We start from the raw sequence: 22904 nt of genomic DNA on the forward strand, positions 1-22904 counted from the left end.
TACTGACAGGCGTAGTCCACTTAGTGGTGTCGTTATGGTCACGCAGAAAACTTCAGGTCATAAAATATGTGATGTGTATGCGGAAAGACTGTTCGACACAGAGAAAACAACGAACACACTTACTTATGTACATATTAGGATACCACATATAAAAAATATGCGCTTATACCCATCACACTCTGTATATATAATTGACTCTCGGTAATTTGATACTCGATAATTTGAAGGCTTAATAATTTGAATTTTTTTCCTAGTCCCTTGAAAAATACTCAATGAATTCAAAAACTCAATGTGTTTTGGTCCTCTCAGTAATTTGATTTTGTAGGGGTGAGCGCATTCCGCCAACACTTGATAATTTGAAATCAGGGTTCCCAGAATCTCCAGAGTCTCTTCGTCAAATGTCTAGAGGTGATAGATCATGCCATGGAGAACAACTTTTTTTAGAAACAAAATGTTCACTGACGCTTCCCAGCAGAATCTCCAGAGACTCTGCGTCAAATGTCTAAGGTTTATAGGTCATGCCATGGGGAGCAACGTTTTTTAGAAACAAAATGTTCACTAACGCTTCCCAGCGATTCTCGATTTAATATTCACCAGCCCACGAAATTTCACCGAACCACGACCTGATCTAACACTTATATGCAGAGGTGCGATCAAGAAATTTCCGTTTGAGGGCGTTGTTGCAGCGTATGCGCATATGTGCAACATAGCGTGACTCCGACATGTAGGCAGGTGATAGGTGTGGCGTTCGTGTCTTTCCGAGGTGCGTAAACCGAAAACGAGACCTATGGGGCCGTTTTTACCAAATTCGTCCTAACGGGACCAACGTGCTGTTATTCTTTTCTTGGTTGTCGAAGGACGAACGACTGTAAACATGCATCTGAGAACGTAGACTGTGTATGGGGCAGCACGTCTGTCGAAAACCACAGTTGTGGGGTGATGCGCCAAGTTCCGTGCTGGTCGCGATTCGACACAGAACGCCAGTCGATGTTGGAGAGGTCAGAATCTACTCCAATTCAAGTGGGAAACACCACCCTATAGTCTTTATCTTTCTCCATGTGATTATCACGCCTTCGGTCCTTTAACACAGGCCTAGAAGCGTCAGCGATTGCTTGAGGACTAGGATGTGCAGCAGACAGTTCGGAATTGTTCATGCAGCACAACACCGTGTTTTACAAAACGGATATCTTCAACCCGTTGCGTCGGTGGGATGATTGCCTCAATCCCTGCCTGCCTGCCTGATGGCATACCGATTCTGGACTGCAAGGCCTTCGAACGGAAACTTTTTGATCGCCCCTTACGTATTAAACCTACAAGGGAGGTAGAGGACGGAGATCCTCAATAAAATGTTTACTTTGCCGACAATACGTAATTGCATAGGAGAAGCGGAATCGTAATCCAGGCCACAGGGATGATAGCCTTAAGTCTTTTCTTCTTCGACTCACGAACGCTAGGAACATTTAATATGTAGTACACCACTGCTGTCCTCTCAGTATGAACCAATTCATACGGCAAGCTTTTATAAGATGGAAATTATAATGCCGTGAACCGAGACACTCAGCTAGCCCCAAAAATAGACAATAGAGACAGGACTCATATCTGTCTAGACACAGGAAGATAGTCGCCAGAAGCCAAGAAAGACATTAAAGTGGACTCTCGGAATTATGTATAAGGTACTCCGTGATGCACGTCTCTCTCCTGTAACGTTCTCCACTTCTTTCTGTTGAACATTTCCGTGCAACTCTCTTACTGATTAAAGAACGGTTCGTAGCCGCGTGGTCTAACGCGCTGCTTCCCGAGTGGATTAGTGTCGAGGTCCGGAGTGCTGGCCAGCCTGTGTATGGGTTTTATGGCAGTTTTCCATGTACCTCGGCGAATGTGGACTGGTTCCCCTAATTCCGCCTCAGTTACACTGTCGGCGATGGCTGTGGATACACCGTTTTCACATGCGTGTACACCATAATTATTCTGCCGCACAAACATTTGGGGTTACACTCGTCTGGTATGAGACTTTCCCGTGAGGGGGGTCCACTGGGGCCGAACCGCAAAATAACCCTGAATTCGGTGTGGGGTGGCGGTGGGGTGGGTGGACCACTGAAGCATACAGCGGGACGAAGCCTCCCCCTTCGGGCATGGATGTGTGTGATGTCCTTAGGTTAGTTAGGTTTAAGTAGTTCTAAGTTTTAGGGTACTGATGATCATAGCAGTTAAGTCACATAGTGCTCAGGGCCATTGGAACCATTTGAAGCCTCCCCGTCGTTAATACACAATACACAAAAGAAGTGTGTCTTGTTTGTCTAGCGTTCAAGTACCAGTCCGCCACACTGAATCTGCTGGGTAATTTCAGATCAGAAGCCTAGTATCAATACTATTAAGAATGCTCAATTAGAGGGTTACAAAATCCGTCCTAAAAGTTGCAAGACTGATGTTATTCATGGCCCACAAGCGACGTCAGAGCATTAACTACGGTCGCAGCTTGAACTAACTACTATAAACAAAAGACATGCATTCGACTAATCATTTGTAAGTAGGCAGTGAGAAGTAGTGGAAGCGTGTCCGTAGCGTGTCATCGTTGTTGTGTCACAAATCACAATGCAGTAATATCTCTAAATCAAGTGTTTAACACTTTCTCCAGAATGTTTTGAAGAACTGCAAAATGTTTGTGCAAAATTTGTTCTGCACACATGGACTGCCGAACAGAAACAACGACGTATAGACACCTGCCGCGACTTGACTGAAGTGAAAATATGGACATTTCTTTTTTGGAAAAAACTCTCACGAGTGGCGAGACTTGCTGTAATCAACATGAACTTATCACAAAACGACAAAGTTCTGAATGGGTCACTGATGCTTCGACAAGACCAAAGGATGTGCGAATGTGAAGCGCGAGTTGAAGAACATCCCAAAGAAGGACTTTTATGACAGTTTCATGTGGTTGTAAAAACGTTCTGTGCATTGAACTCAAATGGGGGAAACGATGCACGACACCTGAAGCATTACAACTACCACCTTAACTTTTCACTATCTTTATTAATATACTCTCCAGTCTTTCTGGGCTGAGGAGGATACTGTGTTGTATCTTGCGCATTAGACGAGTAATAATTTAGAGTTCCTCTTCGTGTAGTAAATGTCACAGAATATATTTGCCTTTTTATTCTAATAATTCGCATGTGCATATCGGAATGCAAAGGAGGCACAATTTGTGAAAATATATTACTTGTGTGATTTTCATTTTTCTGTAGCATCTTTTTCTTACCTCTGTATCGTTGAAGTAAGACGTATTTCTTCATGGTTGAGAATAATTCGTGAAATACATGAATTCTAGTTCGAAAGGATATTTGTTTCAATACATCGGCCAATTCTAGGAAACGAATAACGTGGAGACGACTTCCGATATAACAACAGAAAATTATATTTGAAGAAAGTATCTGTTAAATGCGACTGTAGGTGTTTACCTTAAGCAGGTGACAAATAACTTATGACAATCTATTTCACTGGTCTTCTCAGCATAAAAAGTGTCTTTATATCTTTTGATAATGATGAAGTCCCATACTCCGTGGCGGAGCATAGGGGAACGATCCGGGAGACCCGCACCGCTGTACTAGGCAAGGTCCTAGTGGAGGTGGTTTGCCGTTGCCTTCCCCCGACCGTAGTGGGGATGAGTGATGATGATGATGACGACGACACAACAACACCCAGTTTATATCTTTTATGAAACTAAATATGTGCCGTTGACACCTAGGATTTTCCTTAGCAGCCGTCGCTTATGGTGTTATTCGGGAGTGACACATTCAAGAAACAGTTTTGCATTCATCCTTTTCCATTCATAGCCCGTGTAACAGTTCAGTATTCGTAAGACTCTCCAGGATTAAAGAATACAGCTGCACGAAAACTACAAGGCATACAGAAAGTAGACAAACATCAATGAATACAGAATCAATCCATGTTTTTAAGGTACACTACAAGTGTTCAATATGCACACAGTTTGTAACGCACCAAAGGTAAATACGTGTACACGCTTCGTTCAAGTCGCTGACACGAATTGCCTGGTAATGCGCGATAGCGGCCAACTTCAGAAATTTGTTCATTGGGTTGTCCAGCTGCAGGCGCGCTTTAATTCGATGCGAGAGTATGGCACACCTAATGCCACTACATCACTGCGCGTATTACCAACGAAACTTGGAGAGATACTTGATCCACTGATACTTGTCACTTTTCTGTGTGTCTTGTATGTTCCTGCAATAATATTCTGAAACGTCGTAGGTGTTTGCGGATAACCCATACTTTTCGTGGAAGCACAGCTGTATTCAATGAACCACTATGGTAAACAGGTTCGTTTGCCCCCTAGTTTAGTTATGTGATAAACATTTCCATTAAAGCACATTAACTTAGTCTTCAGACACTTTCAAGCAGGCGCAGCTCGTAGTTAAAGCGAAGACGCCCCAATATGGAAATGGAAAAAAGAACACATTGACACCGGTGTGTCAGACCCACCATACTTGCTCCGGACACTGCGAGAGGGCTGTACAAGCAATGATCACACGCACGGCACAGCGGACACACCAGGAACCGCGGTGTTGGCGGTCGAATGGCGCTAGCTGCGCAGCATTTGTGCACCGACGCCGTCAATGTCAGCCAGTTTGCCGTGGCATACGGAGCTCCATCGCAGTCTTTAACACTGGTAGCATGCCGCGACAGCGTGCACGTGAACCGTATGTGCAGTTGACGGACTTTGAGCGAGGGCGTATAGTGGGCATGCGGGAGGCCGGGTGGACATACCGCCGAATTGCTCAACACGTAGGGCGTGAGGTCTCCACAGTATATCGATGTTGTCGCCAGTGGTCGGCGGAAGGTGCACGTGCCCGTCGACCTGGGACCGGACCGCAGCGACGCACGGATGCACGCCAAGACCGTAGGATCCTACGCAGTGCCGTAGGGGACCGCACCGCCACTTCCCAGCAAATTAGGGACACTGTTGCTCCTGGGGTATCGGCGAGGACCATTCGCAACCGTCTCCATGAAGCTGGGCTACGGTCCCGCACACCGTTAGGCCGTCTTCCGCTCACGCCCCAACACCGTGTAGCCCGCCTCCAGTGGTGTCGCGACAGGCGTGAATGGAGGGGCGAATGGAGACGTGTCGTCTTCAGCGATGAGAGTCGCTTCTGCCTTGGTGCCCATGATGGTCGTATGCGTGTTTGGCGCCGTGCAGGTGAGCGCCACAATTAGGACTGCATACGACCGAGGCACACAGGGCCAACACCCGGCATCATGGTGTGGGGAGCGATCTCCTACACTGACTGTACACCTCTGGTGATCGTCGAGGGGACACTGAATAGTGCACGGTATATCCAAACCGTCATCGAACCCATCGTTCTACCATTCCTAGACCGGCAAGGGAACTTGCTGTTCCAACAGGACAATGCACGTCCGCATGTATCCCGTGCCACCCAACGTGCTCTAGAAGGTGTAAGTCAACTACCCTGGCCAGCAAGATCTCCGGATCTGTCCCCCATTGAGCATGTTTGGGACTGGATGAAGCGTCGTCTCACGAGGTCTGCACATCCAGCACGAACGCTGGTCCAACTGAGGCGCCAGGTGGAAATGGCATGGCAAGCCGTTCCACAGGACTACATCCAGCATCTCTATGATCGTCTCCATAGGAGAATAGCAGCCTGCATTGCTGCGAAATCTGGATATACACTGTACTAGTGCCGACATTGTGCATGCTCTGTTGCCTGTGTCTATGTGCCTGTGGTTCCGTCAGTGTGATCATGTGATGTATCTGACCCCAGGAATGTGTCAATAAAGTTTCCCCTTCCTGGGACAATGAATTCACTGTGTTCTTATTTCAATTTCCAGGAGTGTATATATATATATATATATATATATATATATATATATATATTAGTAAAGTATTACAGTATTTAAATTATCAGACGGATTTAAAATAATTCTCACACGAATAATAACAGTCGACGTCTTTAGAACGGTTAATATCGAATAATATTTTTAACAGTTAGTAGCCTAGTATTAAGGCCAAGTCTTAAGCAGAGACTTGGTACCGTGGTTTCTGGAGAATACATCACTTATTGGCCTCCCGAAGGATATACTATCACAAACCTATAACGCCTCAAGTTTAGACTTGACAACACGAAAAACATCAAGCATGTAGCGAAGAAAATATGCACTGCATTATAGATCTCTCTCAAAGACTTGCCTTTTAGTACGATTTGTTGTGAAAAAATGACGGGAAATGTGACGTCATCATATAAATATTCTAGATTTTGTCATGGAATTAGCTTTCGGCGTCATTTAGTATTTGATTATGAAACGGAACGGAGTACAGGATGTAAGCCTGTGGCTGGAGTGTGATATTTTGGCCCACTGAAATCTGAGTTATGGTGGCAGACTGATCTGCAGCGTAGCTAGAGCTCTAGATTTGTTCAGATCATCGCAGCACTCCCCAGAATGGAAACCACGAGCTGTGCCTGCTTTGGTCTTTCATATCAGATATAAATGGCATGTGGAGCTCAGCAGTTTCCACTTCTACTATTCACTATCGAACCATTAAACCACTAGAAATACATTCCCATCACTGTAATAGTGAACCGTTCACAAACTACACTATTTCAGGGACATTCGCCCGATCCCTTCCATCCGTCCCCCCTCAACCTGAATAACGGTGATCCCTCTGATCCCTACTCGAATAAATCCCTTCCGTTACGCTCTAGAGCATTGAGCTAAAACCGTAGAGAAAGGCTATACATAAACGTTCGCTCCCTGTATTTTGCAACTGCTACGTTCGTATTTTCATAGAGTGTATTTCAATCAACATTGTCAACAACTTGCTCTAAATACACTTCCGGGGAAAAATTAGTACAGCTGAAAAACAACGCCAGTTTTGATCCGATAACGGCATATGCTAATTGGAGGAGAGTAGATGTACTGATAATCGTTTCAGCGTCGTCTGTCAACGACTACACGCAGGAAGCGGCTACAAGGGTAGCGGAGTACGTGTGGAGTGCATATGTGGGTTTTTTAGGTTAGAGAATTCCCTCCCTAGGCCCGACAAGACGTCTCCTGAGACGCGGCAAGGTAGGAGCAGGCAAAATGCAACAGGGAATAACAAGATTAATGTGCTAATAGTAAACTGTAGGAGCGTCTATAAAAATGTCCCGGAACTGCTCTCATTAATAAACGGTCACAATGCCCACATAGAACTAAGGACAGAAAGTTGGCTGAAACCAGATGTAAACAGTAATGAAATTCTAAACTCAGATTGGAATGTATCCTGCAGAGACAGGTTGGACAGTGAAGGGGGAGGCGTGTTAATAGCGATAAGAAGTGCAATAGTATCGAAGGAAATTGATGGAGATCCGAAATATGAAATAATTTGAATGAAGGTCACGGTTAAAGCAGGCTCGGACATGGTAATTGGATGTCTCTATAGGCCCACTGGCTCAGCAGCTGTTGTGGCTGAGCACCTGAAGGATAATTTGGAAAATATTTCGAGTAGTTTTCCCCACCATGTTATAGTTCTGGATGGAGATTTTAATTTGCCGGATATAGACTGGGAGACTCAGACTTTCATAACGGGTGGCAGGGACAAAGAATCCAGTGAAATTTTTTTAAAGTGCTTTTTCTGAAAACTACCTTGAGCATTAAACAGAGAACCGACTCGTGGCGATAACATATTAGACCTTTTGGTGACAAACAGACCCGAACTATTTGAAACAGTTAACGCAGAACAGGGAATCAGAGATCATAAAGCGGTTACTGCATCGATGATTTCAGCCGTAAATAGAAATATTAACAAAGGTAGGAAGATTTTTCTGTTTAGCAAAAGTGACAAAAAGCTGATTTCAGAGTACCTGACGGCTCCACACAAAAGTTTTGTTTCAAGTACAGGTAGTGTTGAGGATCAATGGAAAAAGTTCAAAACCATCGTACAATATACGTTAGATGAGTATGTGCCAAGCAAGATCGTAAGAGATGGGAAAGAGCCACCGTGGTACAACAACCGAGTTAGAAAACTGCTGCGGAAGCAAAGGGAACTTCACAGCAAACATAAACATAGCCAAAGCCTTGCAGACAAACAAAAATTACGCGAAGCGAAATGTAGTGTGAGGAGGGCTATGCGAGAGGCGTTCAATGAATTCGAAAGTAAAGTTCTAATAATCTTAAGAAATTTTGGTCTTATGTCAAAGCGGTAGGTGGATAAAAACAAAATGTCCAGACACTCTGTGACCAAAATGGTACTGAAGCAGAGGATGACAGACTAAAGGCCGAAATATTAGGTCTTTTTCCAAAGCTGTTTCACAGAGGGAGACTGAACTGTAGTTCCTTCTCTACATTGTCGCACAGATGACAAAATGGTAGATATCGAAATAGACGACAGAGGGATAGAAAAACAATTAAAATCGCTCAAAAGAGGAAAGGCCGCTGGACCTGATGGGATACCAGTTCGATTTTACACAGAGTACGCGAAGGAACTTACCCCCTTTTTGCAGCGGTGTACCGTAGGTGTCTAGAAGGGCGTAGCGTTCCAAAGGATTGGAAAAGGGCACAGGTCATCCCCGTTTTCAAGAAGGGACGTCGAACAGATATGCAGAACTATAGACCTATATCTCTAACGTCGATCAGTTGTAGAATTTCGGAATACGTATTATGTTCGAGTATAATGACTTTTCTGGAGACTAGAAATCTACTCTGTAGGAATCAGCATGGGTTTCGAAAAAGACGATCAAGTGAAACCCAGCTCGCGCTATTCGTCCACGAGACTCAGAGGGCCATAGACACGGGTTCCCAAGTAGATGCCGTGTTTCTTGACTTCCGCAAGGCGTTAGATACAGTTCCCCACAGTCGTTTAATGAACAAAGTAAGAGCATATGGACTACCAGATCAATTGTGTGATTGGATTGAAGAGTTCCTAGTTAACAGAACGCAGCATGTCATTCTCAATGGAGAGAAGTCTTCCGAAGTAAGAGTGATTTCAGGTGTGCCGCAGGGGAGTGTCATAGGACCGTTGCTGTTCACAATATGCATAAATGACCTTGTGGTTTGACATCGAAAGTTCATTGAGGCTTTTTGCAGATGATGCTGTGGTATATCGAGAGGTTGTAACAATGGAAAATTGTACTGAAATGAAGGAGGATCTGCAGCGAATTGACGCATGGTGCAGGGAACGGCAATTGAATCTCAATGTAGACAAGTGTAATGTGCTTCGAATACATTGAAAGAAAGATGCCTTACCATTTAGCTACAATATAGAATGTCAGCAACTGGAAGCAGTTAATTCCATAAATTATCTGGGAGTAGGCATTAGGAGTGATTTAAAATGGAATGACCATATAAAGTTGATCGTCGGTAAAGCAGATGCCAGACTGAGATTCATTGGGAGAATCCTAAGGAAATGCAGTCCGAAAACAAAGGAAGTAGGTTACAGTACACTTGTTCGCCCACTGCTTGAATACTACTCACCGGTGTGGTATTCGTACTAGATACGGTTGATAGAAGAGATAGAAAAGATCCAACGGAGAGCAGCGCGCTTCATTACAGGATCATTTAGTAATCGCGAAAGCGTTACGGAGATGATAGATAAACTCCAGCGTAAGACTCTGCAGGAGAGACGCTCAGTAGCTAGATACTGGCTTTTGTTGAAGTTTCGAGAACATACCTTCACCGAGGAGTCAAGCAGTATATCGCTCCCTCCTACGTATATCTCGCGAAGAGACCATGAGGATAAAATCAGAGATATTAGGGCCCACACAGAAGCATACCGACAGTCTTTCTTTCCACGAACAATACGAGACTGGAATAGAAGAGAGAACCTATAGAGGTACTCAAGGTACCCTCCGCCACACACCGTCAGGTGGCTTGCGGAGTATGGATGTAGACGTAGATGTAGATGTATATGTAGATAGTGTACTGGCATAGCTACCAGAGAGCCATCTGTACCCACCTTGTAATAGGGATTGCTCAGGGCTAGAAGGCTCAATGTGGTGCGGACGTGTGAAGAAGCTAGCAGGCAACAATGCCACGGAGATGAGCTCGTGTTTCCTACAGCCAACTGACCCAGTTTTAAAGGGGTCAAATTGTGGCCTTACGAGTGATGGCATGGTGCTTTCGGAGAATTTCCACGCAAGCTGAGTGCCTCGTCAGTTGTGCATGAAGCTGTTATAAGTGGTTGCGTGAAAAATCTTACACCGGTAGACAAGATTCTGGGCGTTCACGCAACACAGACGCCCTCTAGGATCGTCGTATTGTAAGGGCAGCAGCGGTAGATTATACAGCTACCACCACACATATAAGAGGGTTTGTGAGTCCAGACATGTCAACACGAACTGTTGTGAACGAGCGATTAGCAGTGGGACTACGGGCACGCACGACTCTAGCCAATCTTCCACTCACCCAGCAGTATCGACCTGCACAGCTCGACTGCTGTCGTCAGAGAATCGCTTGGTAGATGGAATGGTGCGTTGTGGTCTTCAGCGATGGAAGCAGATTCTGCCTTCACGCAAGTGATGGTCGCTTGCAGGTACGAAATAGACCTAGTGAGCACTGTTTTGTAGAGTGCATTCGTCCAAGAAACACTGGACAACACTCATTCAGCTTTGGTATTTCTACAGGAGACGCTAACCAGCGCCCAGTATGTGTAGAAGGTTGTTCGACCCTTTCTTTTGCCGTTATTGCCACAGGAATGCGATGTGTTGCTACAACAAGATAAAGCTCGCCCACACATTCTCCGTGAAACTCAGCGAGTTCTGCAAGATGTGCAGAAACTTCCCTGACTACCGTGAAGTCTGGACTCGTCTCCAGTCAAACACGTGTGGGATGTGATGAGAAGAGAAGTGACTCGTGCAACTCGTCAACCGACAATTCTTACAGAACTACGTGAACACGTCGAGCAGGCGTGGCATATCGTTTCCCAGGTCAGTATTAACCATTCGAACGATCAACTGGATTCCAGACTCAGCACCTGCATTGTCGCCTGTGGAGGCTACACCACAAGGGTGTTTCAACATGGGTCGATACCTGGTGCGCCAGAACCGCTTGTGCTATAGGTCCGTAAATGTGATTATTTCATGTACTCCGTAAGCAATGCTGCTACAACAGATCTTGAGTAAATTGGAAATATTTAAAAGGGTGTACTACTTTTTTCCGGCTGCGCATATCCGCTGTAGATACCACGTGCAAGAGGTAGTGATATGAGTGGGACTCGACAGTGACTAGTAGTAAGCAGCACTGTGCTTTCAGAAGAGACCGAAGCGGTCCGCGGATTCTGGGGAGAGTCCACACGACGCTGGCACCAGCGTCGAGACCAAGTATGCGGAGCGGCTGGCGGGGCGCTGCCGACAGCAGCTGGAGCGCGGCGCGGACCGCTGTCGCGGCATGTTCCAGGGCGCCTACGATCGCTGCTACCGCACCGTCTCCTGGATCGCCGCCTGGCTGCTCTGCTGGCCCATGAAGCTCACCTTCTTCTGCAACATCGCGCAGGGTAAGCAGCCCTCCGGCCACATTTCTAATATTGAGAAAACACTGAGCAACTATCGGACTCTATTGTATTCGTACTGGTACCTATGATTTTTCGGTTCCTTAATTCATTCGGTAAAAACCCAGCCCTTATAGGATCATTTTGTTGTCCATCTGTATATCCGTCTATTCAGACCCCTTTTTCTGCTGATCAAGTAGAAGCATCAAGTTGACATTTATACACTACTGGCCATTAAAATTGCTACACCAAGAAGAAATACAGATGATAAACGGGCATTCATTGAACAAATATATTATACTAGAACTGACATGTGATTACATTTTCACGCAATTTGGAAGCATAGATCCTGAGAAATCGGTACCAAGAATAACCAACTGTGGCCGTAATAACGGCCTCGATACGCCTGGGCATTGAGTCAAACAAAGCTTGGATGGCGTGTACAGGTACAGCTGCCCATGCAGCTTCAACACGATACCACAGTACATAAAGAGTAGTGACTGGCGTATTGTGACGAACCAGTTGCTCGGCCACCATTGACCAGACGTTTTCAATTGGTGAGAGATCTGGAGAATGTGCGGGTCAGGGCAGCAGTCAAACATTTTCTGTATCCAGAAAGGCCCGTACAGGACCTGCAACATGCGGTCGTGCATTATCCTGCTGAAATATAGTGTTCCGCAGGGATCGAATGAAGGGTAGAGCCACGGGTCGTAAAAAATCTGAAATATAACTCCACTGTTCAAAGTGCCGTCAATGCGAAAAAGAGGTGACCGAGACGTGGCACTCCATACCATCACACCGCGTGATGCGCCAGTATGACGATGACGAATACACGATTCCAATGTGCGTTCACCGCGATGTCGCCAAACACGGATGCGACCATCATGATGCTGTAAACAGAATCTGGATTCATCCGAAAAAATGACGTTTCGCCATTCGTGCACCCAGGTTCGTCGTTGAGTACACCATCGCAGGCGCTCCTGTCTGCGATGTAGCGTCAAGGGTAACCGCAGCCATGGTCTCCGAGCTTGATAGTCCATGCTGCTGCAAACGTCGTCGAACTGTTCGTGCAGATGGTTGTTGTCTTGCAAACGTGCCCATCTGTTGACTCAGGGATCGAGACGTGGCTGCACGATCCGTTACAGCTATGCGGATAAGATGCCTGTCATCTCGACTGCTAGTGCTACGAGGCCCTTGGGATCCAGCACGGCGTCCCGTATTACCCTCCTGAACCCACCGATTCCATATTCTTCTAACGGGTCATTGGACCTCGACCAACGCGAGCAGCAATGTCGCGATACGATAAACCGCAATCGCGATAGGCTACAATTGGACCTTTATCAAAGTCGGAAACGTGATGGTACGCATTCCTCCTTCTTACACGAGGCATCACAACAACGTTTCACCAGGCAACGCCGGTCAACTGCTGTTTGTGTATGAGAAATCGGTTGAAAACTTTCCTCGTGTCAGCACGTTGTAGGTGTCGCCACCGGCGCCAACCTTGCGTGAATGCTCTGAAAAGCTAATCATTTCCATATCACAGCATCGTCTTCCTCTTGGTTAAATTTAGCGTCTGTAGCACGTCGTCTTCTTGGTGTAGCAATTTTAATGGCCAGTAGTGTACTAAGGTCCGCAGTCCCTTGTGGGTGTAAAAACTTCTAAGCATCTAAGTCGATGCTATCGAAAGACAGGGCCATTTTCGTCCCATAATGCTTGATTCAAAAAGAAAGGCCAGATTTCAGTTGTTTATTACAGAGAAGCTATGAAAGTTAGGCCGGCCGATGTGGTCGAGCGGTTCTAGGCGCTTCAGTCCGGAACCGCGCTGCTGCTACGGTCGCAGGTTCGAATCCTGCCTCGGGCATGGGTGTGTGTGATGTCCGTATGTTAGTTAGGTTTAAGTAGTTCTAAGTCTAGGGGACTGATGACCTCAGATGTTAAGTCCTATAGTGCTTAGAGCCATTTTAACCATGAAAGTTAGAAAAACATTGCGCTTGTCACTGGATAGAGGAAGGTTCGAAGTTTCATGTTCGCACAGACACTATACCGTACACTCAAGTTGGGCACCATACGTTTCTCGAGGAACATCGAGACCGTTACCATTTCATTCCATACATTAATCAACAGTTCCCTGTTTATTGTATCGACAGCTTCAAAAATTCGATTTCTCACCTCTCGGAGAGCTGCCGTAGATATGACAAAGACTTTGTGTTTTATGTACTCCCGTAGAAAAGGTGTGAGGTGTGGTGACGTGGGAGGCCAAAAGGAATGGACAAGATATTGTTGTCCGCCTCTTCCAATCCAACGTTTTCGGATGGTGTTGTTAAGATAACGCCGCAGCTCAAGATGAAAGTGAGGCGTGGCGCCATCGCGCTTAAAAGTTAAAACATTGGAATCTTCGTGGAGGAAACAACCAGTTTCGCAGCATGTCAAGATAACACATTCCTGTCACTGTTTCCTTAGCAAAAAAAGAAAGGTCTATAAACTTTGGGAACTGAACCATCACAAAACACATTCATTTCGGTGAGTCCCTTTCATGTTCGACGGCGACGCAAGGATTTTGTGACCCCTAAATTCTTAAATTATGGAGGTTTGCTTTACCCGATAAATGAAATGTCAGTTAGTCCAAAAAGATGACTCATATCCTGGAGAACTGAAATGCAAAATTCGTACTTCTGTTATGGTTGCTGGGACGCAATTCCTGCAACAACTGCCACTTCTAAGGCTTCATATGCAGGCCTCGTTTCAGAACACGCCACACCGTTGTTTGACAAGAGTGAAGCTCCTGGCCTGTCCGTCTTATGGACTTTCGAGAGTCCCGTGTGGACGCATCTCGTACGCTCTGCATCTTCATCAGACCTGACCTTTGCATATGCGACCAACTTCCAAGAATGCTATATGCCAGTCATAAATGTGCTTGTATAGTGACAGCTTCTTGATGAATAGACGGCGAAATGCACGTTGCACTTGAACAATGACTGACTTCGTGCAAATTCCAGCACAGAAAATGATTTCTCTTGTGGTGTAGTCATCATCTTGCTACAGACAAACAATAGCGCAGCTGTGTCAACACTTTGAACCTTCCCCTATCTAGTGACACGGACAATGTGTTTGTTCTTTATAGTTTGTCTGTAATAAACAGTTGAAACCTGTTCTTTCGCTTTGAATCACTTGGTATTTTGATACTCACAACTCACTCATCCAAACTTATATATGAACTATCTATACACGGTGGTCAAAAGAGTCTGAAAATGTGGTAAGGGTGTTGCAGGGTAGGTTGTCCTGAGAAATAACTGTTAAGAAATCAAATTGGATGTTTTGCCCCGTTTCCAAGTTAATTAGCACTGAAGTTAGGCTATCAGACCGGTGCACGTTCAGATTCTAGCAGCCCACCGGAGACGGTGACGCCAAACATCTTCTTGTTTGGTTTCGTACAACCGAACAAGAGTGGAATGCAAAAATTGGACATGGAACGATTATAAGAATCTAACCCGAGCCAAAGGCTGAGCAGTTTCGTGCACTGTCATCTATGCTATGAGAACAACTGACACTAACTGCATTGTATAAACTCAGAAACGGCGCAAAATATCGGATTTTGTTCTTAACAATTATTTCTCAGCACAACCTACCCTGCAACACCCTTGCAAGCTATTCAAACTTTTACGACCACCCTGTATATACAGGATGAAGAAAGAATGCAGCATTTCACGGCTGGGATGCGATTCCTCATCCTAATTCAAGACAAAACTGTATCTAGGAAAACCTACTCCCACCAATAGCTTTAATAAAAAAAGCGATTTAAAAAGGAAGGCTCTGACAATTCTCAGTATGTTGTAACTGCATGCAGCGTGGCCAAGGAAAGGTAGCATGAACACTGAACGGATATGCAGACTCGCCGACGTTCGAGTCGCTCTCGCGCAAAACTTTTTTTTCAGTTATGGAATCAAATTGTATCCAGTTTAGATTCCACAATGCCGTATCTTGTGTATTTCTTTTTGTTGCTTTTACCTTCATCGAAAACATTAAGACACAACAAGAACTTCTTACATACGTAAACGACCATATCTTTCCGTCCATAACACACATAAAGCCAATAGAAAACAATAGCGAATATAGTAACTTCAGACGTATCCAGTGAGGTACAAAAAAACACAATAGGCAGGGTACACTAGATTGCACATTGTGCTACGCACAGTAATTCGATTCTGTACGTTTAACGTCCAGGTTTATCTTCGCACAACCGGTACGTACATGTACGAGCAGCTTTCACTTTGGAGATGTTCAAAGCGATCATCTTGCATTTATAAACACTTCGTCACTCGCTGGATCATATTTTGCTTGATCCTACACAACACACTTGCATCCACCATTGCCTAAGCGGTATGCATGCGAGGTATTAGGTCGTGTACTTCCATCGGTGGAGTACCAGAAACTTATTGCTTTTAGTGTCCCCACAAATAACGGTCTTGTGGATTAAGATCCGGAGAACGTTGAGGCCAGAACATAGGACCTCCACGACCAATCAGTTTCCTGGAGAAGCTTCATTTAAGTAGTTACACAAATTCATTCAGGAGTGAGGCGATGCACCATCCAGCCGAAACTGTAGCTGTCTCCTAACACCAAGTGGAACTTTTACAACGCCTCAGGCAAAGTATTGCAAAGAAACATACGATACAGGAGTGCATTGAACTTGTCTGGCATTACGTCAAGGCCCAAAAGCCCTCCTCCCACGATTCCAGTCCACAGGTTTATGCCAAAGCATGGCTGAAAGTCGCGTTCACGAGCGATATGTGGGTTGTGTTCCGACAAATAATGGCTCTTGTGGATGTTGAAAATACTTTCACGAGTGAAGCTAGCTTCATCAGTCCATAACACGTTATTTATAAAGTGTTATTATCTTCCAATTGGTGCGAAAGGCATTCACAAAACTTTAATTGTCGAATGCGGTCCTCTGGCCGTTGGTGTTGAGTTAACGTGTAATAATGTGGACGCACTTCTTCGTCATACAACACTTCAACAACCAGTCTTCCGAGATATTTAGAACTGTCTTAGAATATCAAGGGCACTTCTCCGAGATGACTGGGGAATGGTTTCCAGAATCGCGCCCTCTGTTTGTGGAGTACGTCTAGTCCATTGCTTGTGGACGAAGATTACCGATTTCTCGAAGGCGTTGCTCAAGGTGACGAAAAACATTCTTATTGGAATGACACCTTTGAGAATACCTGGCACCATACGCACGAGCAGCAGCAGCTGATTGGTAATCGGATGTATAGTGCACCAGAAGGATATCGACATATTCATCGTTTGTTGACTCCATCGGGAAGCCGCCCTACATGAACTTGACAGGACCAGTTACGGTAGTGCACTGCGTGGATAGTAGACGCATGCATGCAGTTTAAATGATCTCACTGCCATATGACTATTGTCATGTGACAAAGCGATGTCCTGCTTATAAACGACGAGAGCTACGGAACAGACGTCTAAAAAATAAAAACGGAACCTGACGAGGATTCGAGCCACACCTTCATTGATGGATGTGGACTTGACGTGCCGGCCGGAGTGGCCGAGCCGTTCTAGGCGCTACAGTCTGGAACCGCGTGACCGCTACGGTCGCAGGTTCGAATCCTGCCTCGGGCATGGATATCTGTGATGTCCTTAGGTTAGTAAGGTTCCTAAGTTCTAGGAGACTGGTGACCACAACAGTTAAGTCCCATAGTGCTGAGAACCATTTGAACCATTTTTTTGACTTGACGTCCCAGCAGTCTACTCAGTGAACTACGACGGCTGGTACGGTAGTGTGGGATGATATATACATGCCCCTCTACATTTCGATGCGCCGCACAACGTGACAGTGTAGCCAGATCATCTTTTTCATGCATATGTTTTCAAAATGTACCCGATCTGACTTTGCTAGATAGACTTCTGTCTTGAATCTGAATGAGGAATCGCATGCCGATCTTTAAGTGTGGCATTTTTTTTTCGTCCTGTACACACTGCCCAGTGACATTAATGTGACCATATTTTAGAAGCCTGAATAACCACCTTTTGCAGCGCAGACTTCCGCGAGACGTGGCGGAAGTTAGGCAGTCAATTTTGGTAAGGTACCGATTGGGATATGGAGCCAATCCGACTCCAGTGCAGTGGGCAGCTGCTCTAGCTTTCTCGGCCGTAAACCTATGGCGCAAACAGCCCTATCGAGGTGCTCCCACAGTTCTCGAATAGGTATGGTGGCCAGAGGAGTACGGTAAATTCATCTTGTGCTTTTCGAACTAAGCATATAAACTCTGAGCTGTGTGACATCTTGCATTGTTCTGCTGAAAGATGACATCATGCAGAGGAAAAACAAACTGCATGTTGGGGAGGACATGGTCCCAAAGGATAGATGCATACTCGTGTTGTTCCATTATGCCTACTAAAAAGACCAGATCACCCAGGAACTGGCACGAAAACATTCCCCAGGCGATAATGAACCCTCATCCGGCCTGGACCCTTTCGACGATTGTTGCAGATTGTACGCTTCCAGACGTTTCACGCCGTACACGCCAATGGGGATTTGGCCAATGGCACATAAAACTTGATTATGTGAAAAGACCACCTGTCGGCGTTCAGTGGGCGTCCAAGAGCGGTTGTCGCCACTGAACTGCATTCATCATGGGTGCATGTACCAAGTGCCTGCTGTGGAGGCCAATGTGCAGCAACATTTGCTGAATGGTCATTGAGGAAACATAGTTGGTATCCCCTTCGTTCATGTTGGCGATCAACTGCTCAGCAGTTGCATGTCTGTTCGCTCGTACACATCTCTGTAGCTGTTATTGACCACTGTCATGTGGTGGTGCACCACAATAACCTCAATGGCAGTTTTGGATAGCATCATTCTGCCATGCACGGTGTATTTTACAGCAGCAACGAGCAAACACTTTACAAACTTCGCCGTTTCGGATATGCTGCCACCCTTGGCTCGACACCTGCTGAGCATGCCCTTTTGGACATAGATAACTCGCACGGTGTGTGTATTAGAACGATGACAGCACTATTATCATCGTCTTTTCTTTTATTTATTGTAATTTCATTCCCCTACCCCATATGGGTAGACGAGGGCTGGTAGCGGCACAGTCCACAACTCTTCAGCCAGCTGGCTTTATAAAATTACAGAAGGGTGATTGCATAAAAAAGGGGGTAAAAAGTGGGACATAAAAAACACAGTAAATGGAGATAATGGGAATTAAAATATAGACTAAGATGGAGACATGCACTGGAGGACAGTTAAAAAGTCGACATAAAGTTAAAATAACACAGCTGGCAAATCAAAGTGCACTTAAAAAACATTGGAGGCAAATACAAGTTAAAAGTGGGCCACAGGATAAAAATCACAGAGCAAGACACTTAAAAAATCCACTGGAAACGATGGAGCACTCATGAAGAATAAAAAAAACCTCATAAGGACCTGCCTAGAGACTGGAGATTGGAGAGGAGGGATAAAGAGGGGAGGATGGTGCATTGGGAGGGTGGGGGCTGGGGGGTGGGTGGAAGGAAGAGGATAAAAGGGGGACAGGAGTCGCACCAAGGCGCAGGAGATGGACAGGGCGGGAGATGGAGAGGGAAGACAAGGTAGGAGGAGTGCAGAGACACTGAAAGGGAGCACAGGAGAGGGAGGAGGTGTAGGAGGGGGAAGGCCACTCAGGAGAAGGGAAGGGGAAGAGAGGGTGCCCTGAGAAGGAGGCAGTAGGAAGATGGGGTTAGAGTTGGTAGGAGTATCGGCGTCTCCCCAAACACTTTATAATACCCTCCACTGCTAGTTCTGCTACCTGCCATCTGTGTTTATGGTCTATAAATATTATCAATGTATATAGTATCGAAATATACATGTAATATACAAACGCGAAACTTTTTTGCCAGATGTCTGAAAAATTTTTGATCGATTTGCTTCAAATGTTTTGAGGAAAAAGGTCCTATGAACATGTTTCTGGAAATGTATCGTTGACGTGGTAGATGGTGCTGACGAATGAAAGTTGCTCTGACCAAGTGTCGTGTGTTCCTTGTGTGGTGCATGCTCTGTGATGGACGCAGCATACTGTATTCATGTCGGGAAGAAGCCGAGATTGCGTTTGTGTACAGCCAAGCAGATGGAAACGGTCGAGAGGCAACACGACTATACCAAAACAAGTACCCTCACAGACACTAACCACAACACACAACATTTCAAGCCCTTCTTGGGCGTTTGTGTGATCGTGGGTCCCTTCATGCAGACAAACTTGTAGGGAGGGGGCAGACTATGCATACGCCAGACTTGGAGGACCGTGTTCTACAGGATATCGATTCGATTCGTACTATAGGCTCGAGGCAAGTGGCCCGCCAACATGGTGTAAGCCAGAGTACGATTATTTATTTTTTTCTTTATTGGATTTCAATTCCACTCACCCCCCCTACCCCCCCCCCCCCTCCCGAGAGGGGAGGGCGTTCTGGCAGCAGCACTATAAGCCTCTCTGCAGCCTACAGAAAAGTTAAAAACAGGATTAGGAAATATGAGAACAATAAAAGCAGGCGATCAAATGAGGACCGTTAAAAACTAAAACATGGAGAAAAAGATGGGAGGAAAATATAAAAACAAATGGTCAGTGAAGCTGATTAAAACACATAGTAAATAGGCAGGCACAATTAAAAAACACAGAGACAGTCTGGTTTCTGTTTGCACGAGATAAAAAACACAACTAGCAACAAGATGGTGGCTGTTCGCAACACTGACAAGGGACGCACAACACTGAACACTCACTTAAAACAATACTATTGTAAGGTTCTACGGGTTGCACACAGCCGTTGGGTACTTAACACGCGCTTGCCAATCGACTGATCTGGAACGCTGACAATTTGCTTGGTTAGTACACGTGCGTCCGGAGCAGTGCGACGCAGGGAGTAAGCGACTAGCCGCTATCCACAGCGCGCCGTATTAACTAGCGTGGCCTCGGGCGCGAGTATGTCTCTTTTCTTAGCTCATCATGGAGCCACCGTAATTAGGATGTCAGACACAGTCATGATGTGTGGGCGTAGTGTGTATGTTTTATAATCAGCATTTGTTGTTAAAACTGTTTAAACTTACTTCTCAGTGTTCGCGTATTACCATACCTCAAGGACCCACTGCTTACAAATCCTGACAAACATTTTGTCTAATTATCATCAAGGGCTACAACACAAATAACCTGTTACACTATAGATCGAACACGGCGGTAAATGGGAAGGGGAGGACTCTGACTGATGAGGGGGGAGGAGGGGAAAGGAAAAAAGGGAGCTGCCAATGGAGGGAGGGGACATACACTCCTGGAAATGGAAAAAAGAACACATTGACACCGGTGTGTCAGACCCACCATACTTGCTCCGGACACTGCGAGAGGGCTGTACAAGCAATGATCACACGCACGGCACAGCGGACACACCAGGAACCGCGGTGTTGGCCGTCGAATGGCACTAGTTGTGCAGCATTTGTGCACCGCCGCCGTCAGTGTCAGCCAGTTTGCCGTGGCATACGGAGCTCCATTGCAGTGCTTAACACTGGTAGCATGCCGCGACAGCGTGGACGTGAACCGTATGTGCAGTTGACGGACTTTGAGCGAGGGCGTATAGTGGGCTTGCGGGAGGCCGGGTGGACGTACCGCCGAATTGCTCAACACGTGGGGCGTGAGGTCTCCACAGTACATCGATGTTGTCGCCAGTGGTCGGCGGAAGGTGCACGTGCCCGTCGACCTGGGACCGGACCGCAGCGACGCACGGATGCACGCCAAGACCATAGGATCCTACGCAGTGCCGTAAGGGGACCGCCCACCACTTCCCAGCAAATTAGAGACACTGTTGCTCCTGGGGTATCGGCGAGGACCATTCGCAACCGTCTCCATGAAGCTGGGCTACGGTCCCGCACACCGTTAGGCCGTCTTCCGCTCACGCCCCAACATCGTGCAGCCCGCCTCCAGTGGTGTCGCGACAGGCGTGAATGGAGGGACGAATGGAGACGTGTCGTCTTCAGCGATGAGAGTCGCTTCTGCCTTGGTGCCCATGATGGTCGTATGCGTGTTTGGCGCCGTGCAGGTGAGCGCCACAATCAGGACTGCATACGACCAAGGCACACAGGGCCAACACCCGGCATCATGGTGTGGAGAGCGATCTCCTACACTGGCCGTACACCTCTGGTGATCGTCAAGGGGACACTGAATAGTGCACGGTACATCCAAACCGTCATCGAACCCATCGTTCTACCATTCCTAGACCGGCAAGGGAACTTGCTGTTCCAACAAGACAATGCACGTCCTCATGTATCCCGTGCCACCCAACATGCTCTAGAAGGTGTAAATCAACTACCCTGGCCAGCAAGATCTCCAGATCTGTCCCCATTGAGCATGTTTGGGACTGGATGAAGCGTCATCTTACGCGGTCTGCACGTCCAGCACGAACGCTGGTCCAACTGAGGCGCCACGTGGAAATGGAATGGCAAGCCGTTCCACAGGACTAAATCCAGCATCTCTACGATCGTCTCCATGGGAGAATAGCAGCCTGCATTGCTGCGAAAGGTGGGTGTACACTGTACTAGTGCCGACATTGTGCATGCTCTGTTGCCTGTGTCTATGTGCCTGTGGTTCTGTCAGTGTGATCATGTGATGTATCTGACCCCAGGAATGTGTCAATAAAGTTTCCCCTTCCTGGGACAATGAATTCACGGTGTTCTTATTTCAATTTCCAGGAGTGTAGAAAAGGTGTGGGGGGGGGGGGGGGGGGCTTGGCAGATGCGAGGTGAGGGAAAGGCAGTGGAGAGGAGAGCAAAAGGACTTGGGGAGAGAAGGGAGGCAGGGGGAGAGTAGAGAAAAAACAGGATGGAAGGAAGGAGAGAGGGAGCCCGAGTAAAGGTCAGAGGAAGGAAGAGGGCGGTGAGGATCAGAGTTGATAGGAGGGATAAATGGAGGGAGAGAGTGCGTCATCTGGGAGGGGGGTCGATGGAAGCCACCTTGGGAAAGGAGCTGAAGAGTGTAGACGTAGAGGGAAGGGGAGGGACAACAGTGAAGGCACAGCAGAGGGCGGGGGTTGGAGAGGAGTGGAGCAACCAGGGGATGAGGGAGATCAAGTCGGCAGGAGGTGTAGAGGACATAGATATGTTCGAGGAAAAGGAGCAGATGGGGGAAAGGAATCAGGTCGTAGAGGATCTGCGTGAGGGATGGGAGGCAAGGCGGAGTGCATGGTGCTCGGGGATGTGGAGGGACTTATAGAATTTGGGGAGGGCGAATATCCAGGCACGCCTGGCGTAACTGTGGATGGGACAGATTAAGGATTTGTAGGTGTGGAGGATGGTAGAGGGGTTCAACCCCCATGTCCGGTCAGAGAGGAGTTTAATCAAGCAGCCAGAAGGAGTGAGTGGTACGACCTATGATGATTGCCTGGG

General features: G+C 46.5%; 1 protein-coding gene across 1 annotated transcript in view; it reads left to right on the plus strand.

Moving 5' to 3' along the window:
- The window catches only part of LOC126361248 (protein sneaky), a 260828-nt gene that overhangs the window by 20189 nt on the left and 217735 nt on the right, over window positions 1-22904 (plus strand). Inside the window, exon 4 of the mRNA XM_050007779.1 lies at window positions 11257-11497. Within this exon, the coding sequence (XP_049863736.1) occupies window positions 11257-11497 (241 nt within the window). The remainder of the gene's footprint in view (window positions 1-11256; window positions 11498-22904) is intronic.

Source organism: Schistocerca gregaria, chromosome 1, assembly GCF_023897955.1.
Source record: "Schistocerca gregaria isolate iqSchGreg1 chromosome 1, iqSchGreg1.2, whole genome shotgun sequence".
In the NCBI taxonomy this organism is placed as follows: domain Eukaryota; kingdom Metazoa; phylum Arthropoda; class Insecta; order Orthoptera; family Acrididae; genus Schistocerca; species Schistocerca gregaria.